Source organism: Doryrhamphus excisus, chromosome 7 (assembly GCF_030265055.1).
Source record: "Doryrhamphus excisus isolate RoL2022-K1 chromosome 7, RoL_Dexc_1.0, whole genome shotgun sequence".
NCBI lineage: Eukaryota > Metazoa > Chordata > Actinopteri > Syngnathiformes > Syngnathidae > Doryrhamphus > Doryrhamphus excisus.
Window position 1 is genome coordinate 10,140,261 of NC_080472.1, and position 14,897 is coordinate 10,155,157.

The 14,897-nt window shown below is 42.2% G+C and overlaps 3 protein-coding genes across 7 annotated transcripts in view; 1 reads left to right on the forward strand and 2 right to left on the reverse strand.

The window, feature by feature from the left end:
* The window catches only part of ncapd3 (non-SMC condensin II complex, subunit D3), a 154,408-nt gene that overhangs the window by 102,778 nt on the left and 36,733 nt on the right, over nt 1–14,897 (forward strand). The gene's annotated exons all lie outside the window — the stretch shown is intronic.
* On the reverse strand, nt 33–7,171 carry LOC131132045 (calcium homeostasis modulator protein 2-like). 5 transcript variants are annotated; one of them, XM_058077227.1, is made up of 5 exons: nt 7,024–7,171; nt 6,770–6,825; nt 6,626–6,677; nt 5,898–6,474; nt 33–1,716 (listed from the first exon to the last, which is right to left on the reverse strand). In XM_058077227.1, exons 4-5 carry the CDS (start codon nt 6,447–6,449, stop codon nt 1,297–1,299), a joined length of 972 nt encoding a protein of 323 aa, XP_057933210.1. In that variant the 5' UTR covers nt 6,450–6,474; nt 6,626–6,677; nt 6,770–6,825; nt 7,024–7,171; the 3' UTR covers nt 33–1,296. The 5 variants fall into 5 exon arrangements, with proteins under 5 accessions (XP_057933210.1, XP_057933208.1, XP_057933211.1 ...); XM_058077225.1 differs by having other exon boundaries at nt 6,770–6,898; XM_058077228.1 differs by lacking the exon at nt 6,770–6,825.
* calhm3 (calcium homeostasis modulator 3) lies at nt 10,416–14,338 on the reverse strand. Its single transcript, XM_058077223.1, has 4 exons — nt 14,052–14,338; nt 12,458–12,585; nt 11,549–11,676; nt 10,416–11,098 (listed from the first exon to the last, which is right to left on the reverse strand). The coding sequence occupies exons 1-4, from the start codon at nt 14,336–14,338 to the stop codon at nt 10,646–10,648; spliced, it is 996 nt and encodes a 331-aa protein (XP_057933206.1). The 3' UTR covers nt 10,416–10,645.

Genomic DNA, 14,897 nt, shown 5'->3' on the forward strand with positions numbered 1-14,897 from the left:
AGTGGTCCAATATTTATTTATTTTTATTAGTTTATTTGAAAAGGGACAGTGTACATTAATTAGCATTGCTAATGGAAAATGCACCATAAATAAACAAAAGGCTATTTTTCACCCATTGTCCCTGGAGACAGTACAAAGTTAACAGTACAAAGTTACAAAGTAAAAGTAGAAATATTGTACAGTGAACAATCCAATTAAAAGAGCAATAAAAATAGATACAACTATACAAATGCTTGTAAAAAAATACAGTGTACATCCAAAAAAAGCTACAATACTTTGGGTAAAATGATCAAAACGCTTCAACTTACAACTGATCATGACAGCAGAGACACAAGTTTTGTCCGTTTTTGTCATTCATCCATTCCAAAAGGTATGACAAACATCCAAACGTACGAAAACCAAATATATGTTTCCAGTAGGAAGGGATGCCTCGCAATATTGCAATTTTTCAGAAATTAATTAAGAAATGATCACTCTTTTGTTGTAGCCCATGGTCTATTATTAGTCAAAACATATCCAAATACGAGTGATACAGTATGTAGTATTCTGGTCACTACACAGCAGTAATGGCCCAAAACACTGAGACATTATCTTACATTACCTTAACACTGCGTGAAGTCAGCCATTGCATGTCTGACATGAGTGAGAAAAAGTTCTCCTCCCGTCCGTGTGGAAGTGTTGACGTTTTTTTTAATTGGCGGTTAGCTGCTTAGCCTGCTAGCAGCCGTCCGAAGTCCCAACAGCAAGAGTTGAGTTGAGTTGAGAGTTGCGCAATGTGATGTAAACAAAGAATACTACTATTTCATGTCTGCAGGCCTCTAATAATGTTTTAAAAATGTATTTAGAAAGTCAAACAGGTTTTCATTTCTGTAACTATGAAAATATTCCATTTACAGTATTAACACTGAGCGTTTGCGTTCTGTGAGCGTTTGGCTGGACGATAACCAAGACAGTGTATGAAAATCAAGACATCTTTTGAACAATATTTTTTGGTCAAAAACAGAATAAGACCATCGATGTGTAAAAAACGTAGGTTTGACTGGATTGTGCGTATTTGACATTATGAATATTTTAAACACAGCATAGATATTTGCAATTGTCATGTATAGTAAATGATGATTTGACACTGTTACAACATTTACTTACTGATGACGCAGCATTACGAGCAACTGGGGGCGGAGGATCGAACCAGCAACCTTCAAGTTGGGACATTTAAATCAAGTACTTTATACCCAAAATCAAAACAAAAGAAGTGAACCAGTGTGTTCCCAGCCTGAAATGCACGTCTGGACAATGCTAAGTAATAAACACTTCCATTTCTTTATCAAGCGCGTCCACTTTGTCCTCCTGGCCATATGTGGCCCATTTATTGAGCCTGCTGTAGAGCGGTAGACCGTTCTTCTCCCTGTAGAGGTAGACGCCCGTCACTCTGTTCCACTCTCTGCTACAAATGGGACTGGTGGCTTCCTGGTGTTCGGCGATTTGTTCCTTCTCCTCCTTCCCCAAAGCCACAAAACCAAAGAAGTCCTTGACGTGTTTTGCAGCTAGGATGTTGGCGTGCACGTCTGCTGTGCGCTGAAAGAGGTCCTTTTCTCTGGAGCGATACGTGGACCAGTATTCTTCCTGGTGGTAGCCAAGGGGGGAGAAGCATCGCTTGGTGCACATAACCAGGAGCACCGTCAGAGACATCCCAGCCAACACCATCCAGCCTACCAGCTGGAAACCACAAAACAATCGTCAGTTCATTTCAGACCACTCTTATTTTGAATAATAACACAGGAACCCGTTTATGTCGACAAGTCCTGGTCCACCATGTTCTTCAAAAAAGCTGCCCCGGAAATGACTTGTCAACTTTGCTGAAATATGTTATATATTGTTATATTGTTCTACATTGTACCTTTTTGGAAAGCGAACGCCAGTGTATTTATTTATTATATTATTATATTATTATTTATTTATTATAGTTCATATAGCCAACTCATCGTAGCAAAGCGTCATTTCCAGAAGTAACGTCATCAGGGATGCAAATGCTTCTCGGGGTAGATCGTCAACTTTGTTCAGTATATTTTTCATCAAAATAGTAGCCTTGACAAAATGTCGTGCTGCTGCCGGATGTTTATAATGTCTGTGATACAGAAGCCCACCCCGAGTTCTTTTTTTTTTTTTTGCAGTGATCCTTTCACTGATGACAGCTATATAGCATTATACATTTGCCCTGTATCTACTCTTGCCTGCTTGTTAAGCCCTTGGAGGCTCTTTTGTGATTAAGGACTATACAAATAAACTTGACTTGACAAAATCTAAAATAAATTAGGATATAAAGACCTGTTAATACTCATTAATAAGCAAATTTAAGACAATAATTGAATTATGAGCTACTCCAGGGTAATTCAAAGCGACCAATTTTCATCTCCATGTCTTAAGGGGACCTCCAGTATTATGCTCATTCTTCCACCCTTTGTATTGAGTTGTGGTCTCCTATAGAGCAGCTACATACAATAACCTACAACACAGAAAACTGTAGATTTTGCTGAAGCTGCAACTATTCCACATGTATTTCTTTTGATTTGTGCTTCCTGCCAAAACGTTTTGTGACACATACTAAGGGGCAGTTTTAGCACGCCTTTTGAAACCGTGCGTCTTGAGCCATCCCAAACTTCTCTCAGGGCTCATTTCCAAATGTGCAAACCTCCTGATGTGAAACTTTGGCATGGTTTAACACCAGAATACAACATTCTAACATTGATAGAAAAATCAGAAAAGTGGAAAAAGCATCATAGGTCCCCTTTAAGGTTTATGTCCATGTTCTGCAAGTTCTCTGTTTCTCTCTAGTTCTCTATTTCTAACCCTTCCCAATTCTTCTCGCCTCAAAACCGGTTGCCACATCGCTCACATCTTCGCTATAATCACAGTGGACATCCTCTGTCTTGTGCACAGCTGGCTGGCAATAGGAGTAGAAATGATCATGTGAAAACATGAGAATCCAAACACAGGAGGTATCATGATACCACGTTTGATGTCCTAATGATGTCTTCCAACTTTGTTGCAACCTGTTTTGGTGGTGAAATTCTAGAGTCCCACGTTGCTAACCCGAGGAAGGACAACCACGCCTTTTGCAAAAGTGCTAGACAACTTGATGTCTTGGGTACAATCAAATGTTTACACAAAACAAAAACAAATGTTGCAGATATTTGCTCAGGGTGTGTTGATGAGTTGATCATCGGCTAAATGACTCCATGTTGCCATGTTGTCTTTTCACACCTTTTTTATGGTGCATTTCAGGGCATGATTACAGCGATTACATCCTGTCAGTTGGGACTAAACAGTTTCACCCTGTCAAAAGGCAAAAAAGGAGGACACGTTATTTGAAATGTTTCCATAGGAGATGGCCTGAAGGAGTGGAGTGTCGGACCTAACCTCCAATTCAGATGTAACAGAGTGTTATCATCACATCATCACCATGACGTTTATTTACAAAGATATGACAAGGACCAGAAACAATGCTGTGATCCAGGAAAACCTGCCAGGTGTACCTTTTATGATTAAAATGTAATTCTATTATCTTTTTCATATCTTGTGAGAACAATTCATGGTCAGGCAATGCTTCAAATTCTCCACCTTCTGTATCTCTTCTCCTTGTAACCTCACTCTTCCATTTGGGTTCCTCTCATTCACACACACATCCGTCTTGCTGCAGCTAATCTTCATTCCCCTCCTTTCCAGCGCAAACCTCCACTCTTCTAGCATCTCCTCCACCTGGTCCCTACTCTCACTACAAATCCCAATGTCATCTGCAAACATCACAGTCCATGGAGATTCATCTGTCAGCCTGTCCACCACCATAGCAAACAAGAAGGGGCTCAGAGCTGATCCCTGATGCAGTCCCACCTCCACCTCGAACTCTTCCGTCCCACCTCCAGCACATCTTACAGACCTCATACATGTCCTGCACCACTTCAACATACTTCTCGTTTCATCTTCCTCACTATGGGGGTCCTTCTACACCCCCCCCCCCATCCTATGCTGTCTGCTACACTTTCACCTACCACTACTTTGCAGTCCCTGATCTCCTTCAGATGACAGCGTCTACACAAGTTGTAGTCTACCTGTGTACTCCTATCTCCACTCTTATAGGTCACCCTATGTTCCTATCTCTTCTGGAAGAACGTATTCACTCGAGCCATTTCCATCCTTTTGGCAAAGTCCACCACCATCTGTCCTTCTGGGTTCCTCTCCTGAATAGCAAACCTGCCCATCACCTCTTCATCATCTCTGTTTCCTGCACCAACATCCATTCCATGACAACTCATCCCTTCCAGGGATGCTCTGCATCACTTCATCCAGGTCCAGCCAGGATTTCTCCCATCTACTTGTGGGGCATACCCACTAACAACATTGAACATCACACCTTCGATTTCGATTTTATCTTCAGACTCATCACCCTATCTGACACTACCTCCAGGACCTTCTTAACCAACTCCTCCTTCTCCGTTTCTCTTCCATCTACACCATGATAGAAGTACTTGGACCCTGCCCCTAAACTTCTAGCCTTGCTACCTTGTCTTTCAGGTTTACAGCAGCAAACGTAGAGTAGAGTAAATGATATTAGTGTAGTAAACGATATTAGTATATTAGTGTAGTAAATGATATTAGTATATTAGTATAGTAAATGATATTAGTATATTAGTGTAGTAAATGATATTAGTATATTAGTATAGTAAATGATATTAGTATATTAGTATAGTAAATGATATTAGTATATTAGTATAGTAAATGATATTAGTATATTAGTATAGTAAATGATATTAGTATATTAGTGTAGTAAATGATATTAGTATATTAGTATAGTAAATGATATTAGTATATTAGTATAGTAAATGATATTAGTATCTTAGTAGAGTAAATGATATTAGTATATTAGTGTAGTAAATGATATTAATATATTAGTATAGTAAATGATATTAGTATCTTAGTAGAGTAAAGCACACTAGGGCTGATGATGTGCCAAAACAGGGTAATACAAATCATAATTGATATAGATTATATCCAGTTCTACTATTGCACGTGTTGAGCAAGTGTCGGGTTTATTGCATGGTAACGTCACGGTTATTGTACAGAATATTTGGAGAAGTTTTTATGATAGAGTCTGACAGCTGCAGGAAGGAAGGCCCTGCAGTATCTCTCCTTTGCACACTTGGGATGTTTCATCCTATCACTGATGCTGCTCCTTAGTGCAGTCAGTGTGTGTGTGTGTGTGTTGGGGGGTGGGGGGGGGGGGGGTCTTTGTTCATTTGGTCATCATGGAGGACGGCTTGGTTGTCATCCTCCTCCACCTTTTCCAGAGGTCATCCCAGAACGGAGCCTGCCTTCTTTATCAGTTTGTATATAAACTGCTCCAAAAATCATGTGCAATAACCATGCAATAAACAAGTGCAATAACTGTGCAATAAACCTGAGGCGGATCAACATGTAAACATAAACAAGTGCAATAACCGTGCAATAAACCTTCGGCGGATCAACATGTAAACATAAACAAGTGCAATAACCGTGCAATAAACCTTCGGCAGATCAACATGTTGTAAATGGTGTATCTAACTTACCTTGAGTTTGCACTTTGTGTGCTCTTGTATTCTGCTTTTGCTGCTGTAAACCTGGAACTTCTCCTTGTGGGGCTCATATCTTATCTTATCTTATCTTATCTTGGGATGCTATCGAGACTATTTCATGTGAATAAGAGCAAAATCTGAGGGGGTGTGGTTGATTGGATATGGGATGGCACGGATGACCGATGTAGTCTACGAGCATGACCTGATGAAGCCCGCTCGGTGGCGACTACGTTGGTCCATACGTTGGTTTGGGTGGGAAAGAAAATGGCAGAGTAGGAGGTTTTCCACTACCTGTGACTCATACTTCAGACGCCGGTCAATTTCTGGCCAGAAGCCTTGCAGCTCTTCTGGAAGACTTTCCTTGCAGGGGAACTTTGCCATGATGTCTGACTCCTGATCTGTGGGGAAGCCCTCCACTGTCCTGGGATCAGTAAACTCACTTAAAGCACACGTGTACGCCAGACCCTGCAGCAGGGAGAGAACGCTCCATGTCAGCGGCGCCACCACAGCTCGACCCAAAATACTTCCCAACACCGCGGATCCCGCTGCCGCGGACAGCTTGCGGAACTTTCTGAGTCGGAACTCCGACACCAGGTCCCAGGTTCTCTTGTTCAATATGATTCCCACAATGAAAAACGCCAAGGCTGGAACGCCAATGGCAGCCAGGCCGTAGTAGTAGTTCCTCCCTGGGGAGCATGGACAATCAAAGGCAAAAACGTTGTATGCGGTCTGGCTGGCCACAGTTCCCAGAGCGATGAGACCGTTAAAGATCATCACATCTTTACTCTTGAAGAAGAGAGAAGCAAACTTAAAGTTCTCTGTGACAAGGGCATAAGCGGCCATGTTGGGATGCTGAAGTGGAGGTAAGCTATAAAGAGAAGAACACAGAAAGACGGAGACATGAAAAAAGTCATGTGGTGATGTGGTTTGTAGTCTGTAGTCAGTCCAGACAACACACACCCTCACGTGTCATTTTAGAAGCAAACTTGAAACAATGAAAGTCAGTCATGCTGTCTTACAAACGTGCGCCGTCCTGTGACTCAGTCTTGCTGATCCCTTTCACGCTTCCAGCTGGGAAAAAACGCACATCTCAGTGTGGACCTCAACAACTGGGAACTAGTTCTTGTCGTTCGTGAGCCGTCTGGGCACCAGTGGTGACTCACCGCTAAGACCTGCCCTCTGGTTTCCTCCCCAGTGGAAAAAAGGAGGGAAACTTGATCTGCAAGTGAAAACATGCGCAAACACACCCGAGCCAAAGGAGCAGCAATGAGCGTCATGAGTGATGAAAAGAGCTATAGAAAAAAAAGACAGCAGCAAAATGAAAGAAAAAGGAAGAAACACTGAGCTGGCCAGAAAACAAAGCAAGAAACAAAGTCAACAAAGGAGCTAGCAAACTGAGGTGAGAATAAATCCTCACCACACGGAGCAGCACAATGGAAGCTGCCGGGTGGCAGATTGGTTCCAGGTGTCACAGAAACACCAGATGGGTGTGGCAGGACAGAATCGTGACAAACGCGACCGTTCAAATGTTCTCACTATGCTTCCATGAAGAACAGCCAAAACACCCGTCCTTCACATTTCCGGGTTCCAGACCCGACCGCGATACGCCGCTTTACGCAAAGTAGCATTCAATACTAACTCATTCAATACCAAGGACAGATTCATACTTTTTCATCATCCGCATTCAAACGCCCGACTTTTGAGCCATAAAAACGGCCACAGGGTGGCAGAAGTGCTTCTGATACGAGATGAAGTGAAGGGAAGATCACACATGACAGGAAGGAGGAAGTGAGGCGTGTTTAGGAGTATAGTGTGCAGAAAGGGAAATGTGGGGAAATGTTAACGCACGCACACATCATTCAGCTCTAAATGTGACAATTGGGCACGGCGGTCGAGTGGTTAGCGCGCAGACCTCACAGCTAGGAGACCAGGGTTCAATTCCACCCTCGGCCATCTCTGTGTGGAGTTTGCATGTTCTCGCCGTGCATGCGTGGGTTTTGTCCGGGTACTCCGGTTTCCTCCCACATTCCAAAAACATGCTAGGTTAATTAGCCACTCCAAATTGTCCATAGGTATGAATGTGAGACAGGAGATGGAAGACAGGAGTGTAATCTTTTTTTTTGCCGTAGAACACAATATTCTGTGTGCCTTGAAAGACCAGTCAAAACTGTCCAAAATGGCCGCTACTGAAAAATAGCTGAGAGTGAATTGGTTAATACTATATGGGATATTTCCATACTTAGAGAGTAAAAAACCTATTTATTACTTTCTAAATGTGTGTTTTAATATTATTCCAGATGTGTAGACATGAAATAACACCCCTATAGCCTTTTCCACTCCTATTATTCTCCTATTATCACATTGCCCAGGCTACAGGATCACCACAGAGCCAATTTACTTCTTCTACACTTAAGAAAGTTTTTCAAACCGAGTAGAGAAGAAGGACAAAATAAGCCAAAAATGTACCACTTCCACACAGAATGAGAGGAGAACCTTTTTCACTCGATCTCAGCCGTGGCATGTCAGCTTGGCTCCTCAAGCTCCACATCGTGTGAAAATCATGTAACGTGTTGACGCATAATGACCACAATACAAAATATTATGAATTATTGGTGGAAAAGAACACAATATAGTGAGGACCACTGCATCGCTATCAGGCTCTTAGCCTTAAAGTTGAGATGTGCTAACCGTTGTGCCGTTCAAACAGACAGCCGTCAGCACGTGTTGGGAAATATATAGTATATCGGGAATATTGACATGAAAAAATATTGAACCCGCATGCAGATCTCATTTGGTTGCCATGGCCACCAGAATAATAAAGCACAAACGTTGACTCCAGTTTCAAATGCCCCTTTGCATCTTTCCGTCACGTCAACACCAACGTCTTAGCGTGCACCCAAACTTATTCAAATCATTTGCTCTGCCATGCAAACACACTTGGCTGCCCCCCCCCCCCCCCCCCCAAAAGAGAAATGATTAGATTGAATCAGGGGTGTTAGTGGCTCACAGTACATTTGAAAAATATAAATGAACAAAAAATATTTGTAAAAAACTATGGAAAAAATGGAAAAGTCAGAAATAGTGGTCATTTTCAGGTTTCTTTAACAGTCACAATATGATGAAAAAACAACAAATAAAGTTCAAATTGGGTGGCAGAAAGGTTACGAAAATTGGTGCAAGGCGAACAACCTGGTCCTGAACGTTGACAAAACAAAGGAGATCATCGTCGACTTCAGGAGATCCAGACCCAGCCACACTCCACTCAGCATCAACGACACAGCCGTAGAAGTTGTGAACACAACCAAGTACTTGGGGGTGCATATCACGGACAACCTCGGCTGGTCACTCCATACCTCCGCTCTGGCGAAGAAGGCACAGCAGCGACTGCACTTCCTGCGGCGGATGAGAAGAGCCTCCCTCTCCCCTCCTATCCTTACCACCTTCTACAGAGGGACCATCGAGAGCCTGCTGACCAACTGCATCTCCGTCTGGTCTGGGAGCTGCAAGGCCTCGGACTGGACGTTACTGCAGAGAGTGGTGAGGACAGCGGAGAAGATCATCGGGACCCAGCTCCCCCCCATTAAGGACATAGCAAACAACCGGTGTGTATCTAGAGCCCATCGGATCTGCTCTGACCCCACACACCCCCAGCATGGACTGTTCTCTCGCCTGGCATCGGGGAGAAGGCTCTGCAGCATCCGCTGTAGGACGACCAGGTTCAGAGACAGCTACTTCCCCCTGGCCATCAGACTGCTCAATGCCAAATAAGCCCCTCTACCTTTACTTACATTATTATTACTTATTTAAATTATTTAAATTATTTGGGCAATTTACTGTTCACGCTGCACTTTACATTATGTTGTTCATATTTGGTGTCTATTCTATCTATTTATTCTCCACATTATTATTATTATTTATTATTACTTATCTTCTTTTGTGTCTGTTACTACTGTGTTTTTGTGCAATGACAATAAAGGGAGTCTATCTATCTATCTATCTATCTATCTATCTATCTATCTATCTATCTATCTATCTATCTATCTATCTATCTATCTATCTATCTATCTATCTATCTATCTATCTATCTATCTATCTATCTATCTATCTATCTATCTATCTATCTATCTATCTATCTATCTATCTATCTATCTATCTATCTATCTATCTATCTATCTATCTATCTATCTATCTATCTATCTATCTATCTATCTATCTATCTATCTATCTATCTATCTATCTATCTATCTATCTATCTATCTATCTATCTATCTATCTATCTATCTATCTATCTATCTATCTATCTATCTATCTATCTATCTATCTATCTATCTATCTATCTATCTATCTATCTATCTATCTATCTATCTATCTATCTATCTATCTATCTATCTATCTATCTATCTATCTATCTATCTATCTATCTATCTATCTATCTATCTATCTATCTATCTATCTATCTATCTATCTATCTATCTATCTATCTATCTATCTATCTATCTATCTATCTATCTATCTATCTATCTATCTATCTATCTATCAAGTCAAAATATTATGGGAACAAAATTAATAATAAGTAATAATTACAAGAAGGAAATTTACAAGAAGAAAGTTGAAAAAAATTGTCATTTTATGAGAATAAAGTCCAAATATTATGAAGAAATAAGAAAAAAAGTCTCAACTTGACAAGAATAAATAATATAATAAATATTCTAAGGAAAGATAATGTATACCATCGTATACTATATTACAGTATAGTATAGTAGGTCACCACTGATGAATGGTAATCATCATCATGGTTTTTCAAAGGTTGAATATTATTGGTTAAAAAAGTGGCATATTTAAGGGTAATAGGAGTGTAAAGGTGACTATAGGGGTGTTATTTCTTGTCTAGATGGCTCTAATAATGTTTGACAAAGGTTATAAATGAAGAATCTTTCTTCATTTGCTGACTGAACAGACATTTTTGACTTCAACGCTTATGTCGACATCGACCAGCCATAATTTGACCATGCATTGAATATTTAGCGTCTTTCTGAGGTCTATACATTAGAAGATACGAAGCTCTCTCGCCCTTGCTTCCACGTTGTGGTCATCCTGGATTTGTAGGTTTTGGTGATGTCCAGTTCGGGTTTGCTGAAGTACCATTTTTGGAGAAGTTGATCCACCTGCTCCTGCTTTGTTATTCCATGAAGCCGCTCGGCCTCGTCCTCGTCCTCGTCTGACTCCTGTGTGAAGTGTTGAATGACGTGCGGATGCGGGAGACAGAGGTCCATGTTCTCCTTCACGTCCTGGAAGAACTGCACAACACATTTTTGGGCAAAGTCTCGAGCATGGAGGACGCACGTTTCATCAAAGAGCTTCTGCTCCACGTCCAGGTAGCTGCTCCAGTAGCGCGTCTGCAGGAAGGTGGCCTGGTCGTCCAAACAAGGCTTGAGGAGGCGTCCCAGTGCTCCCAATACGATCAAGAAAAGGAGGACGGACCAGCCCACGGCCTTCACACACAATGGAACATTCAGAATTAGCATTAGTTCATTTTTTGGTATTTTATATTTAACATCCACAACTATACATATTAATATACCGTAAATATTTAGCATATAATATTACAATTAATAAATGTAAGTAAAATAAGAAAATTGTTTTTTAAAATTATTATCGTTATTAGGAAATGATTCATTCTTATGAACTTTCAGAACAATTTGGAGGAACTTTAACATTCTCCAGTTTTACAACGCATGATGTTAGCTGGGCTGCACGCTAGAAAATGAATGAATGTTTGCATTGTCTTTGTCAGGAGTTGTGAAGCGTCAAGCACCTCGATACCGTGTGACCTTCAAGAAACTATATGGGACACGTGGCGGGAGCCCAGGACTTTGCATTCTATTCTCTCTGTTCCAATAAAGTTGCCATGAAAAGGATGTGGTAGCTGCAGTGTCCGTTACCTGTGAATAGCAGCGGACGTAACGAGAAACGGCTTTATGGAAAGAGCTGTTCCTGAAGATGACGTCCTCCTTGCAGGGAACTTTGGCCATGATTCTGACAGCATCCAGTCCCGTGTTGTTGGGCAAACCTGCGGGAAGACAACACAGACTCTCTTCGTGTCCGCAAAAATACTTCAGTCAAGACATATCACCGGGTTAGCGCTTCTGCTTTGGTATAAAACCATTAGAAATTGAATCCTTTCACAATTACAGCATAGAAAACCTGCTTATGGCCTTCTGAATGCAGTTGTTGACATTATTAGAGCCCTCGAGCCATGAACTAACACCCCTATAGTCACCTATTACACCCCATTGTAGATAATTCATTCATTCTATCCGAGCTGTCTTTGGGGAGAGGCGGGTCCACCCTGGACTGGTGGCCAGCCAATCACAGGGCACATATAGACAAACAACCATTCACACTCACATTCATACCTATGGACAATTTGGAGTCGCCAATTAACCTAGCATGTTTTTGGAATGTGTTAGTGTTCTTACAAAGAACACTAAACTCATCACACACCAACTTAACACTCAAAAGGTATAATTATGAAACCGTTCATTCATTTTCTACCGCTTTTTCCTCACGAGGGTCGCAGGGGGTGCTGGAGCCTATCCCAGCTGTCTTGGGGGAGAGGCGGGGTCCACGCTGGACTGGTGGCCAGCCAATCACAGGGCACATATAGACAAACAACCATGTTCAATTATATGAAATTGGTCAATTGTTTCTTGTTGTGTATTTCATTCTGATTTTAAGAAAATTCTAGCGCAAATTTTGTTTTGTTTTGGCGCATGTATACGTAGCATGGAACAGAACAATTAGAATACAGCTAATTACAATTACAATTTGAATACAGCTAATTGTTTTACCTGAGAAGAGTGAAGGATCCACGCTCACACTGAAGGCACATATGAATATTTTCCCATCCAGCAACGTGACCAGGATCCACACCATCGGTGCAAGAAAGGCCCGCTGGATCATGGCTGAGAATAAATATCTGTGGAAAAAGAAATGGGTTACATGGCTTTAATTTAATTTTGACCAATTTAATTTTAATCCGGGGCGGCACGGCGGTCTGGTGGTTAGTGCGCAGACCTCACAGCTAGGAGACCAGGGTTCGGTCCCCGCCCTCGGCCATCTCTGTGTGAAGTTTGCATGTTCTCCCCGTGCATGCGTGGGTTTTCTCCGGGTACTCCGGTTTCCTCCCACATTCCAAAAACATGCTAGGTTAATTGGCCACTCCAAATTGTCCATAGGTATGAATGCGAGTGTGAATGGTTGTTTGTCTATATGTGCCCTGGGATTGGCTGGCGACCAGTCCAGGGTGTACCCCGCCTCTCGCCCGAAGACAGCTGGGATAGGCTCCAGCACCCCCCGCGACCCTCGTGAGGAAAAAGCGGTAGAAAATGAATGAATGAATGAATTTTAATCCGGTGGGACAATTTTATAAAGTGTAAAAATAAGCTGCATTTTCAATCCAATTAACTGCCATTGTAATTATGACCACTGGTTGGTGCTATCGTAATTGTGTTGAGGAAACAAACTGTTTCTAAGTCGAGTGCGGCCAGCCTCGTGTCGCATGACGCCACCATGCCAGTCTTCATGCCGACAATATGGCGACTTTCAGAGGCAGCGGAGAAGAGAGAAGGTGAATGAACTGTTGGCCAAAGGAACAGTCTGGCTGTCTGTGTTTACTCACAACCAGTGGAAGCTAGCAGGGTTAGCGTGTGTGTGCGCTCGATGAGTATATTTTCACCAGGTTGTATTACAGCTACGGTGACGACGTGGAAGTTCTGAGTGAAATAAATACGAGAAGCACGTTTGTTTTTCAACTTATCTCATCTTGGCCGTAAATACACATTCTCACCAAGTGCAGCAATGGAGCACATTGAAGCCATAAAAGCGGCCACAAGGGGGCAGAATTGCATTTGATAAGCGCTCGGAATGCATCGTTTGCGTGCAAAGACACAATGGACAGCAAGGAGGAAGAGGAAGAACGTGGAGGAGTGTCGCATGCAGAACAACAACTAGGTCATTATCAGTACCGATAATTATGGGCCGATATAATAATAATATCTGCTGATATTAACCGATGTGGACAAAATGCTGGCAACAACACATATGTGTTCATTCCAATGCAGGAGATGTGATCAGTATCAAAAAATGAGAGTTGGACAATATCGGCAATATCGGGCATCCCTAAAAACAATGTCGGTATAGTTTTTTTTAATTTAGGTCCTGATATTTTCCTGAAATGTACCTATTTTCTACAACTGACCAAAGAAAGACAGGAGGGTAGTCCTTCTTTTGGTCGGGTCCATGTTTAGCCATAGAACACAGGTCAGTCCAAATGTTCCACAATGACCGCCAATGGAGGGGTGGAATTTGGAAACACGGCCGGGATCGAATAAATTCATTTTTGTATTTGTAAAAAATATCCACTTGTGACAACAGTGGACTTACTTGACCACAGCTGGATTTTTGGACCTCTTCCCGACCGGCCTCATCCACTCCTCCATCATGACGGCCGTGTGTCGGTTGACCAGGACCCCCAGGAAGAAGAGGATGACGGGCGGGACCACCATCACCCCGAGAGAGTAGACTTTGTTGTAGCGAGGAAGGCAGGGACAGTTGAAGTCCAGGCTGGTGTAAAGCTTCACGCTCACCAAGGCCAGGACCACGCAGATCCCGTTGGAGATGGACTCCGAGTTGGACTGGAAATACTGCAGGACTAGCTTGAGACGCTCCATGCTATCAGCCTGCCGTTCACTTCCAACAAAAGACACGCCTTCCTTTGCATCATGAATACACCTGTCCAGTGGCGACCACGCCCATCATTCAAGGACACGCTACGCTACGCTACGCTACGTCGGGAGGAAGCTCCAAAATAAAAGCTCTGGCTAAACTGGCTGTACTTCCATAAGAACACTTTATTAAGTAGACCGTGTGTACTTATATATGACTTCTGGAAACCACATTAACCTGCTGCTTCTTTCTTTTTTAATGGTGGATGCAACCACTCAATTAAGCCCCGCCCCTTCTGCCAGGATGCTGACAACAAAGGTTCCTTAGTTTCTTTGTACTGCAACCATCTAATGTTCTAGGAGGGATGCAGGAGACACGTTTATTCTAGACCAGGGGTCTCAAACGTGGCCCGCAGGACACTAGTTTGAGGCCCCCGCCTTGATATGAAAGTTTAATGTTAGTGCGGCCCGTGCAAGTTTGATATGGATGCTGTATGGTATCATGTACCCAGAAAAAATGATTACGTTTGATTCATGTTCATGTTAAAGGTTAAATAACTGTTAA